Raw genomic sequence first — 13093 nt, 5'->3', positions numbered from 1 at the left:
TACCAGGCCTGCATGTTATGGTGTCTTAATTCTATAATATTCAGATTGACAGGACATTATCATAAAGTCAAGGGGGAACAACATCCTCAAGTAAATGTTCTTGCCAAGTACACATGATAACCAGATAGTAAGGCCGTGGCTATATAACAGTGAATATAAGAAATGATTCAACAAAAAGCTATTTTAGATGACATTTGTTTTCTTTTTCACCAATGTACAGTAACGAATTTCCTATTTGTATATATATTTTTTTAATATACAGTATTTTCTTCACATTTATATAAATGTCTGTTTACAAACACTACTGTGTCAGTTGATATATATACACACTATATTGCATTCCTACAGTACACCTGTTTTTATCGAAGCAATACTGTTTAAAGGTGGGGTGTAGTCAACAGTAAAGTAGACTAGCCTGAAATTTGCAAGTAAAAGCCAGTCACGTGGGCTTCATTCAGGCTAATCTCCATGGACACAACGGTGTCACTTGCCAAAAAGAACAGATCTACAAGCTAACAATGTGTCACTGTTGCATCGTAACATAGATCAGTTCTTGTACATTAGGCTTTACACAGAGTGGTTAGAGGATGAAATCACGGCACAGGGATTCTTCTAAAAGATAAACCATGAGGATTACAGGCTCCACAGGCCTGTTTTTCATCCAGATATGCAGGTTTTCATGGTTATTTTGTAGGTTTGCATACATACAGGAAAAGTAACTATCTTGTACCCTGTTCGACAGGTTTACACTCCATAAAAGGCTGTTGTTTCCTAATGGCTCATGTTTCTGCCTTTCAGTGAAAAGAAAGCTTCTAAATAGCTGTGATTTGGGTGTCTACTTTCATCACATTCCAGTGGAAATGCAACATTAATTCTTGCATTCTTAAAACAGAATACAGAGAGATATATGTACTACCAAATATAGTGAAAACAATTACATTTATCTGTAAAATACATATTTTTTATCCCAGTTTTACTGCTGTTCAGTTCTATACAAATATTGAAGGAAGGTTCCATACTACATTGTTTTTGCTTTTCCTTATGGCTACCTCATTTGCATGATTCACCATGTACAGTAAACCAAGCAACAGAAAGTACTGTCAAGGGATCTGTCTGACTGTATCTCAATAGATATTTAATGGTAATTTGAACACATATTGGCCTCTAGTTCTGTTTGCATAAGATGACTAACATTAGTGTTGCTAATTGCCTACAGTGCCTTATGAAACAAACTGTATATTAAAAAAAGAACATATTGAAAATAAAAGGATTTAAATAGTCCCTGCTGTCAAATCTGGAGTCAGTTCTTCACACTTAAGCCCCAGTGAGTGGTCGATGTTGAAATGTTTACACTGGCTAACCATGTACAATGCAATCTCTCTTATTCAATCTGTTTTGTTCACAAACACAGGGACGTTGTATGCTGTAGACCAGTGTTTTGGTCCACAGTCATGTCCTGGCTTGTGTCTCTACAACAGGGGTTCCTGTCAGCCCATTCTGGGACATACCTCAGTAATACCCAAGCATACACCAACCTGCCCATATTGCCACACACCTTCAAGGCCAATGGGAAAAGAGAGAATATACTGCTTGCATTTGATAGGTAGAGAGAGAGAGCGAGAGAGCGAGAGAGAGAGAGAGAGAGAGAGAGAGATGGAAATTTCCAAAGCTGCATAGCAGGAATTTATGGTCCGGGAATCATTTCCCTTTGTACCTTTGTATGTAGCTGGTCAAAGTGTCATTACCTAAATCTTAGGATTGTGTCAGGATACATTTTCTATAAGTCTAGAAGCAAATAATGATTTCCTTCAGTGTTCTGGCCAGAAGAATCCACACTATTTTGGTACTTTGGTAATGGAACCCTTCGCAGGAAATAGCCAATCCACAAGATTGTAAATCTTCTATTTTCATAGAATGTATGACCTATAAGGATGCTATGGTTCATATTAATCAAGCTCTGACATTAAAGACAAGCAGTGATATATTTGGGTTGTGGTAGCGTGCCGTCTTATATTTGTAATTCTACAGTTTCTGTGAAATACTAGGCCATGGTTTCACGCTTGTGACGTGTGTCAACGTTGTCATAATGCAATTTCTACTGTTGTTAGATTCATGCCTCTCATATTCCAATAGTATGTTGATCAAATTGTAGGGAAGTTTACAAACTAGTATTTATTATTGAAGTCATAGATATAGTCTAGTCATAATATTTATTGTAAATGTAATTCTGTGTTGGAGCCAGATGTCATCACCCTCACCACAAAGTATGACTCATCAATGACCTCAACACATGTGTAGCTGTAAAGAAGTATAACATGTAATATCTTATACTCACTGTATAGCCTCATCATCCTTTAAATACCATTTTGAGTTAATCTATATTTAACTACAGTAGCCTATGTATTTTAAGGAGTACTATTTGCATAATATACAAATCAAAGCATTTTCTCATTGTTCTCTAAACAACTTGCCTAATTACAGACAGCAGCATATGTTGCTTACTAGTGATTTCGGGTGAGATGAGGGTATGAGATAATTCATCCGCATGTAATATTCCCTAACAGTGGAACTTTAACTCTCCCACCAAAGGCTATAATTATTCCTTAGTTCCTTTGACTGGCATCATCATGAATTTCAATGAGTCACAGACTTAACTTTGTATGGATGTAAATATGAGTGCTCACTGACTCGGGTACAGCTCTACATCTACCCATGTCACTGAGTGATGCAAGTCACACGACTGACCGGACTTCACAGTATTTGGGAGCCTCTCTTTCTCTCTGGTTGTCTAAGTCTCTCACCCAAATATATGCTGTAGGGCCTTATAGGCCTACTCTACAAGAATGCAGAACAATTCATTTGAATAAAACATTTGATCAGTGTGGGACAGAAGTAGTAATAACAGAAGAGGACAAAAGCAATCAGATATTATATTTTTGGTTAATATAATGTTAAATTATAAAAGTTGTCTCTCTCCCTGGCTGTCAAGGTCTCTCACCCCAACATTTCAGTCATTTTTGACAGTGCAGCAAGGACTTGGGTGAGGAAATGGAAGGTTCCCCGTTCTATCCTGAGCTCCCCATGTGTGTGTGGGCTGATATATCTGCCCATCATTGCTGTGTTATATATTGCGTTGCATTGTGAATGTTCAGGCCATATACATTATATATGGGCCTATCTGAGTGCCTGCCACAGACCCCACGGTGCTTTATATAATAGATATGAAAATATATTATAAGTGTATTTCCTATACCCTTACAACAATATTGAACATTATAAGTATATAATTACATTATAATGTTCTGTGATGTAGGCATTTCTCCTCATGGATCCAAAACATTCCCAAATACAGTTTTGTTCAGTAAAATGGTAATTTTGTTTGGTACAAGCTTCTATGGTACCATTACCATAGAAGCTTTTGCATTAGCACCCTGACCAACAAGCCTTGATCAAACAGAGCCCTTCAGCAATTTCAGATTTTAAACTCCAGGTATCTATGATGTATAGATAACCTTAGAATATTTCCCTTGTGCAGTACATTCCATCAAACAGTCATTATAAACGCCCTTGCTCAATCACCTTGACCTTGAGGAAGCACCTGAGCTCATTAAAACAAGATGAACTAGTACTACTTTGCCTTAGAAGATACAATTCAGCATCATGATATATGTAAGTATTTCAGACATATTTATCTACAGTATTTACTTGAGTAAAAAGTAGGAATTGAATTCCAAACAGGTAGCACATCCAAAAATTTAAATCAGGAGAACAAAGTACTCACATTTCCACTTATTTATTGGCATATTTTTTGCGTTATTTATAGTGTGTGCCAATAAATAAGTGGAAATGTGAGTACTTTGTCCTCCTGATTAAATCTTTTGGATGTGCTACCTTTTTGGAATTCAATTCCTACTTTTTATGTAAATTTGACTTTAGGTCTAGCACTCCACGAGAAAACCATTGCTGATGCGCATCTTCTTTTTCTTATATAGTATTTTCTTGAGGTTCTAATCTAAGCAATGCCTCCTATAGGAACTGATTAGTAATGTAGCAGGGACACTTGACAATCAGAGCCAAGCCTACCCACACCAGCATTTTGAATTGAGCAGTGACCTCTTCTGGATAAAACTTTCAATCATCATACATACCCACTGCATTAGGGAGTTTTTTTCTTTTCTTCTATTATTAATCCATGCTCAGAGGTTTCGTTTAGAAATTACAGTTTGTAACCATTTAATGTTAGATAGTTTGTTATGCAAGACCTACTGAATACATGGTAGGCTAATTATTTATGCTGTTGGTCAAAACTGAAAATATTAAACAAGAGCATCAACTTAAACACTTTATATTGTGATATTTTAATCAAAAGGAAAAGATAATGATTACAATTTAGTTAGACAATATCTGTATTTCAACATTGCAAATGCAATCATTACAACACACTGGAGTCTGGGACAATGGTGGTGTAGTCTAGTTTCACTAGTAAAACTATCCTCAACCAAATTAGATTTAGATGTTTATATGCATACATAGTGTGATGAGTGAGATGAGGGAATGGATGGATATGAGAAAGAAGAGAAGAAGAGATGAGGGCATGAAAGGATGTAAGGATGAAGGGATATGTAAGGTTGAGAGGACAATTTACAATTTAGGCATTCAGCAGACGCTCTTATCCAGAGCAAATAATCACATAGAATGCAGAGAGATGGGATGCAGAGGAGATTAGATGTGATGTGATGAGGATGTGAGGGATGCGAGTAAAAAGGGGAATGGGGAGATATGGATAAATGAATGAGTTCCATTGATTGATTGATTGACTGACTGAATTTTATTCAGTCAGTCAATCCCATGACCCATGATGTAGAGGGATTGTGGACTCCTACAAGTTCCTGGGTGTTCACCTGAACAATGATCTGGACTGTTGTTGGCCTCCAGATGGATGGGCTTGAGGGACAATCTCGACTCCATCATGGATAATAACCCTCCCATCCACTCTATCTCCACCTTCAGTCAGAGGCTTAAACTTCTGCAGATGAAAATGGAGTGGTACAGACTTTCCTTTGTTCCAACTGCCATCAGACTGCATGATAACTCTCTCCCTGGTATTTAATACTGTGATTGTGTTGGCTTTGTGTGTGACTCTGTCCACGTCATGTGTGTGTTGTGTTTTTGTATTGACTCGTATATATTTATATTTATTGTATCACATTATGCTGCTGTAATGCCTCAATTTCCATTCAGGGATTAATAAAGTATATCCTTTTATATAAATCTAAAAGGAATCGCTAGCCCCCCCTTTTGTCCCCTCCTTGTGAACCTACTTCGCATAAAGAGATACTGTGAAGTTGAATTGCACCTACTGTACATAAAATGTTTACTGTGACGTTGAATATATAGAACATACTGTGAAGATGTTTACAAAAAAGTACAGTGCAGTAGCAACTACTGGAAAAAAATATGCTGTTGGCGTATAGAATATGCCAAATTTTATGCAAATGTACATTTGAGGATGCCCTTTTCTTTTCTTATCCTATCTTACTCTTATGTACCTGTACAAAAGACATAACAATAAAGTACAACCTTGAAACATTGAAATCTCATCTCATATAGGATGCAGGTGTATATCCTCAGTCTGGGGGCCACGGCATGGGAGGAGGAGATACCTTAAGATATCTGTATAAATAACATTTCAACATCTGAGTAAATGTAATTATTTGCAAAGTCAGTCAAGCAACACTTAGGATACACACAACTATGTAATCATGGTGCATTATGTCTGGTCTGATAGTAAATACGTCAACTGCTAAAGTTCATGGAAGGCAATTGTTACAAAATACTGGAGAAACTAGCACACAAGTTAATTAAGTTAAACACTTTATTTTGTGCTTTTGTCATCCAAAATAAAAGTGAATACTTACAAAATATTGTAGAATATCTGTATGAATAACATTTGAACAATTCTCAAACAAAGTCATAGGAACTTAAATAAATAAGTGCAAATTAAAAATCTACACTTAATTGAGGAGAACACAAGTATGCAATCATTGTGCACCATGTCAAGTGTCATAGAGTTTTGAAAAACACAAAATGTCAACTGCTAAAGTTAATTCACAAAAGGAAAGGCAATGGAAACCATTACAAAACACTGGGGGGGAAAAAAAGAGAAAACAAGGACATCAAGTTAAACACTTAATTTTGTGCTTTTGTCATCCAAAAGAAAAGTGAACACTTGCATTTTAGTTTTAGAACATCTGTATAAATAACATTTCAACAACTCTCAGAAAATATAACTATTTACAAAAATTATAAGAACTTAAATAAATAAGTGTAAATTCATAATCTACACCTAATTAAGACAAACACAACTATGCAAGTTTCATAGTAAAAAAAACACAAATGTCAACTGATGAAATTCTTCAACAGTGGAAAATGCAATGGAATGCAATTATTACAAAACACTTAAGGAACTAAAATGTGCACTCCCAAACCATAGGGAAAACATAAAAGGTGTAAGGTGCCTAAATTGCACTGTGCAAAAGAGGTGTCCACACTTCCACCCGCTTAAGCCCCATTTATACGTACTGAAGTTGCGCACCGGTGTTGCACAGCGAAAAAAGACAATCTACTCGCTTGACTGCACAACCAAATTGTGACGGCGCGCAACCACGTATAAACCGGGCATTATTGAACATAAGCTGCCATAACAATACTTTCAACATCAAACTTTATACAAAAATGAATTCAAGTCACCAGGTTTGAAAAATAGATTGTAGTAGAACAACAGGTGACCTTGCGGGTAACCAGCATCCTGAGTGCTAAACTTGAGAAAACACCATGCTAATCATGTCGGGTGCACCTGATGCACGGGCCACGTCCACTGCTGTGTGACCACTGGAGTTAGCGTGTTGCAGGTCAGACAGCGGGACCAAGAACTGAACCATATCCCGAAAGCCTCCCTGAATGGCGATGTGGATGGGCAGGCACCCGTTCTTGTCCGGGACGTTCACAGATGCACCGTGCTCAACCAGAACCTGCAGTAGGCGAGGGCGATATGGAAAAAATACAATATCACGATATTTTCCCCAAGCTGTATCACAATACACAATCTTATCACGATTATTTTTCATGTTGGTTTTTTATGGTTATTTTTTCAAGTGACTTAACAGTACAACCACCTACAGTTCAAGGTAATAAAAACTAAAAGAAAATAGAGTAACAAGGTCCAGGGACTCTCTGGGTTCCTTTTTGGAGGTCTAAATTGATCCTTACAAGTATGTAACTCTGACTGACAGTATACAAATGAAACCATTTGGTTTCATTTGTATACTGTCCAGGGTTCCCACATTTTTCCCAATGAATTTCCAAAACGTTTCCAGAATATGATTTAACTGACACAAACTTCACGAGCGAGTCCCTGCAAATGCATGGAACCAAATGGACCCGTACAGACAGTTATGACGGCTGTGCATGGTTGCATCTAGAATGAGGGCGGCAAAGCGGCCTGAACTTCTAGTTGCATAGAAGGCTGCAATCATGCAATCGTGTGTTTTAGAAAATGTTTTTAACAAAATCAATAGCCAAAAACTATGCATAGCTAAATATTTTTCCATGACTTTCCAGGACCCTTGATCAATTCCAAAAGTTTTCCAGTACTGGAAAAATATTTTTCTAATTTCAAAATATTTCCAGGAATTTCATGACCGTGGGAACCCTGATTGTCTGACATTTTGAAGTTTGAGAACTACTGATTTAGACCAAAATGCTGGTTTAAATAAATTCTGCAATAAATCTCTGAATTAACAATTCAACAGGATTTTTTATATCACAATATATAGGATATCTCTGAAAAGGCATATCGTGGAGACATTGCATCGACTCAACAATATTCATCACCCTAACCTGCAGTGTGTCGAGGAAGCCAGTGCGGGCTGCGTCATGGACCGGTGCTACTCCATGACTGTCCTGGATGTTGGGATTTGCTCCGTGTTGCAGTAGTAACATGGCCACCTTGAAGTTTCCCATCATCATCACCTAAAGAAGAGACTCGGTGTCAAGTGGTGGAAAGTAACTTTCACTGTACTACAGTTTCAGTTACTTTCAATTAAAAGTTGCATTAAAGTTATTGCATTAACAATAATATGATTGCGATGATTTAGGTAATATTTTAGGTAAATTTTGGAACGCTTTGAAAAGCACTGTGGTACTGTAATTTATGTAAATAAATTAATAATAATAATAATAATCAAGATTGCTTCTTCCACCACGGCAAAGCTCAATTATTTGTGGTACATGTACTGTTTTAATGATTTTACTTGGTACTGTGGTACTAAAAATCGCTTTGGGGGACATAGCGGTATAGGTCAAGTGTCGGTAGTATTAGCAGAGCAAGTGGGCGTTGTTTATCCTCTTAACAGTGTGCTGCTAGTCTTAGTAGTCTAGGACCCCTGGGAGGTGGATCGCTGACTTTATATACATCATGTTATCAATGTTAGGACATTGGACAGTGTCTGCTATAAGGCAACATCAGAAGCTGCTGTTACACTGAGGGACAGACTCAGTACGATAACGTTATTGACTAGATTCACCAAGGCATAGTTAGCACGACTGGGGAAGAACGGGGAAATAACAGACTGGTGTAACAACGTTGCAGCGATTTCAGCCACTTTTACATTCTATTTTAATTTCAGTTTGTGGTTACTCGTGTTCGTGTACGAATGAATAGAAGATTACCTGCAACGCCGTCCTTCCAAACTCGTTGTGCGAGTCAGGATGAACCCCACAATCCTCCAGAATCCTGCAAACCTCCATGTCCAGTCCTTTGGCTGCTGCCACGGTCAAAGCTCTGCCAGCATCCATCACAGTGAGGACCATTCTGATTTTGATCACAAAGAAATTTCACATTAGAGCAGTGGTCCTTGAGGGGGTTCCAGGTGGTCCCCAGCAAATGATGGAGCTGGTAACCAAATGGACCCTTATAGACTTTAACTCTTGGGAGTGTAAAATGAAACCAAATGGACCTGTAAGGGTTTGGTTTCATTCATTTTACGCTCTCAAGAGTTACATTATTGTTAAACACCTGCATTACTTAAGTTACAAGAACTCTACACCATTAGAGAATGTAGAAGAATGCCCAAGGTTTGCATCAAAGTTTTGCGTCTGAGAGGCTAAAACTCAATGGTGATCCGTGGCTCAAATTACCGAATAAATAATGGACCTTGATATGAAAAGGGTTGAAAACCACTGCATCAGAGGGTTACATTTTTTTATATTTATAATTATAATCGACATAAAAGAGGTAACAATGACACAAACCTACTGAAATGACAGCTGACCTAAACGGTTTTTCACCGCGGTAAAGTGAGTTTTTCCCGGTTGACAAACCATGACAATCCACGTCGCTAACACTCGGTAACCACCAAATGAACCCTTATGGGGCTGTAACTCAGTTAAATTAACATTGATTTTACAATATAAATTGGGGTCTCAGAGATAGAAATGCCATTAAATGGGGGGTCCGTAGCCTAATGAATGTCAAACGGAGGATCAAATGGTTGAGAATCACTGCTAGAGCCGTAAAAATCTTTCTTATGGGGGTCCCTGCCTCCTGGCTGGCCTGGCATATCTTTTCAAATGGGGTACGCGGGTAAATAGGTGTCAATTTGGGGGTCCTTGACATGAAAAAGTTTGAGAGCCACTGCATCAAGAGGGTTACATTTTATATTAATTATAATCGAGGTAACAATGACAGAAACCTAGAGACAGCTGAGCATTTTTTGGTCTATTACAGCATTTCCCCGTTGACACACCATGACAATCTGCATCGCTAACAAACGCTCGGCTTCCTAGCGTTTAGAAATCATACATTTTAAACGACAAGAGTCCAGAATATTCCTTTTACCCTGGAGAAAGTGGGCAATTGTATGCCGTTAGCTTAAATGCTAACCGACGCTAACATTTAAAAGGCTGACGGGCACCGAGAGCTTTATTTAAAACCTACCTTGTTCGCTCGGGGGAGAATCCAGACAGCGAGCCGCTCTTCCTCTGGGAGCCGTTGTTCTCAAATGCGGTAAAATTCAAATGTATGTAACCAGCAGGTTAAAAGTTTATAAACTTTAGAGAGTGGAACATTTGCGCGCTGAGGGGAGACGGAGGCTAGCGCACACTGGCCACACATTTACAAACATTGGAAACTGTCCCACGTCCACCAATCACAAGAGATTTAGTGAGGCTGCGCTCCATATATGGTGAAAGGGGCGGAGTTACAACTCGGTTACTACGCTATCACTGTGGCAACAGCAACCATATGACAGCAGCAGTCGACCAATGAGAGCGTGGAGCGCAGAAAGCGGGCGATTCGCATACGTTGAACGTCTTCAAACAGCAGTTCATTCATGCTCTGACCTTTGATAGTAAAACTACAAAAGCAGGTATGAAAAAAGGCGGTGTACGCAGGGGGGTATCTAATGGCCCGGGCCGCCGCCCCCCCCCCCCCCCCAAAAAAAAAAATTTTTTTTTTGGGGGGGGGGGGCAAAAGGGTCCGCAGGGGTCCGCGGGGGTCCGTGGACCCCTGGGGGTTATTATATATCCAAGGGTTTATGGATAGAAATGAGACCAGTGAGTCCAGAGTTTCAGTTAGAGCACTGTAAAGTGTGTGTGTCTCAAATGCTAGTTCATGCTAGTCAGTGGCTGATTTATAACAGGGCTAGGGTGGGCTGCAACCCAGGGTGCTGGGCTGCAGCCCAGGGGGGGCTGCGCTAGGGTGGGCTGCAGCCCAGAGTGGGCTGCGCTAGGGTGGGCTGCAGCCCAGGGTGGGCTGCGCTAGGGTGGGCTGCGCTAGGGTGGGCTGCAGCCCAAGGTGGGCTGCGCTAGGGTGGGCTGCGCTAGGGTGGGCTGCGCTAGGGTGGGCTGCAGCCCAAGGTGGGCTGCGCTAGGGTGGGCTGCAGCCCAGGGTGGGCTGCGCTAGGGTGGGCTGCGCTAGGGTGGGCTGCAGCCCAGGGTGGGCTGCGCTAGGGTGGGCTGCAGCCCAGAGTGGGCTGCGCTAGGGTGGGCTGCAGCCTGCAGCCCAAGGTGGGCTGCGGCCCAAGGTGGGCTGCGGGCCCGCGGCCCAGGGAGGGCTGCAGCCCAGGGTGGGCAGCCCAGGGAGGGCTGCCCACCCTGGGAATCAGGAAATGGGATTACTCTAGGCTCCAAGACTGAAGAGTTTGATGATGAAGCCAAGTAAGTTCATGCTAGTAGTGTGTGTCTGATGGTGATCTGATATCTATTGATCTAATAGATTACCTCTAAAGCTGGCCATACACTAACAGATAATCTGGCCCGACTGAATCGGGTAGCATTAAACACTACAGGATCATTTTTTTCAGATTCTCTGACCAGATTATCTAAACGGGCTCACACTTGCCGTTTTGAAAAGTCGGGCGCTCCGCACGCTACGGGATTCTATTCAGATTGAGTCGGGCCTGAACAAAACAATAATACATAATATAATGATCAATACAAACTGTCACGGGGACTGTTCGCCTTGCAACACACACACAAACACATTAACGTGTTATCCACACAACACACCATCGCATCGCTTCGCGCAATGGAGGAAAAAAAACGCTTCAATAAGGAATTTGTGTCCCATTTTGATGATAATATGAGTTCACTTTGACACGTTTGTTTCATGTCCATCCATGCCTCTGTTCAACTCTGACTTTCACCCTCTCTCTCCGCTGCTAAACTGGTCAAGTGCTGCGTGCCGTCTGCTTCTCATGGAGCCTGATTTATGATTAGTCGTATGACTGTGTGGCGCACAGAACATTAGATTTCCAAGATCAAACTGTGTCGCTCCGCGCCACGTTGTAGGGTTTGTAGATCAGGCAGTGGGCGTGTACTTGCAAGAGCAAAGCGAGATGTGTCAGACAGTCACTCGTGTGCTGTTGGGAACTGGGAACGCGACTATTTCTGCTGATATAAAACAAACCCGTATTGAGTTTTAGTTTCCATCGCAAGCAATCAAGATAGAACCTGGGTGGATGGATGTGGACGGTATGAAAAGTGTGTCTGCGTGCGCGCGCGTGTGCATGTATGTGTGTGTGTGTGTGTGTGAGAGAGAGAGAGGGAGGGAGGGAGGGAGGGAGAGATGGAGAGAGAAAAAGAGAGAGAGAGATCTGTCGACCAGCAGCTGTCTTTCTCTCGGTCACCCGCTGCTGTTCCAGACAAGGGATCCCAGAAAAATATCAAACATGTTTGAAAAGAGTCGGGCTGGTCCCGATCGTCCTCCGAGCCACTCGGCTGGGCTCCGAGTGGATCTGTGAGACCTCACGCTAGACGACGTTCATGCCCGATAGTCGGGCCCGTTTCAGTCGGTGGCAGCCCGATTGTCGGGAGGGTAATTAAATAGCCCGATTATCGGCTAGTGTGCGGCCAGCTTTAGTTGAAGAACCAGCAGTAAATCAACCCCAAATATCCAAAGGCAAAAAATAACCGATTTATAACCGTTTTTGAACATAAAATAACCGATTTTTTTTGGTGCGGGCCGGGCGGCTTCGCGCACGGCCAATGTGGGCTGGTCAAAATATGTCCCCCCCAACTGTGGAGTGCTGGATACGCCACTGGGTGTACGTGTACAGTTTTGTGCGGAATTGTACATTTTAAACGGACCCTTGTCTATATAGCTTCCCACTGAGCACGCCGTCTAAAAGTGGTCTAATAGACGTATAGATTTGGAAATTTATTAGTGGTCTAAACTTAGACTAGACGACTAATAGACTTCTAATAGTCGTCTAGACGGTCTACATTTAGACGACTATTAGAAGTCTATTAGTCGTCTAGTCTAAGTTTAGACCACTAATAAATTTCCAAATCTATACGTCTATTAGACCACTTTTAGACGGCGTGCTCAGTGGGTTACCACCACTGCTAGAGTGCTAGTGTGATATCCTAGTGTCCTCCTAGCTATTAGTATTCTGGAGCATAAGAAAAATATTCTGCAAAACATTCTTCATAGCTATTACAAAGATAATTGAGTGTAGTGGGTAACAAAGGAGAGAATGGAGACCCCTGGGGGATTCCTGTCAAAGTAAAAGTGGTTGAACCAGGAAAGATT

The 13093-nt window shown here is 40.9% G+C and overlaps 1 protein-coding gene across 1 annotated transcript; it reads right to left on the bottom strand.

Annotated features, from left to right (window-relative positions):
• Window positions 1-6815: 6815 nt before the first annotated feature.
• cdkn2d (cyclin-dependent kinase inhibitor 2D (p19, inhibits CDK4)) lies at window positions 6816-8871 on the bottom strand (the record flags this gene model as incomplete). The annotated part of the gene is made up of 3 exons (XM_080722639.1): window positions 6816-7031; window positions 7900-8031; window positions 8731-8871. The coding sequence occupies 3 exons, from the start codon at window positions 8869-8871 to the stop codon at window positions 6816-6818; spliced, it is 489 nt and encodes a 162-aa protein (XP_080578765.1).
• Between the last annotated feature and the right edge of the window lie 4222 nt (window positions 8872-13093).

The sequence above is a fragment of the Nannobrachium achirus genome (genome assembly GCF_963921795.1).
Source record: "Nannobrachium achirus genome assembly, chromosome: 3".
Classification (NCBI taxonomy): domain Eukaryota; kingdom Metazoa; phylum Chordata; class Actinopteri; order Myctophiformes; family Myctophidae; genus Nannobrachium; species Nannobrachium achirus.
The sequence above is the reverse complement of the archived record's forward strand: the minus strand, read 5'-3'. Positions and strand labels throughout refer to the sequence as shown.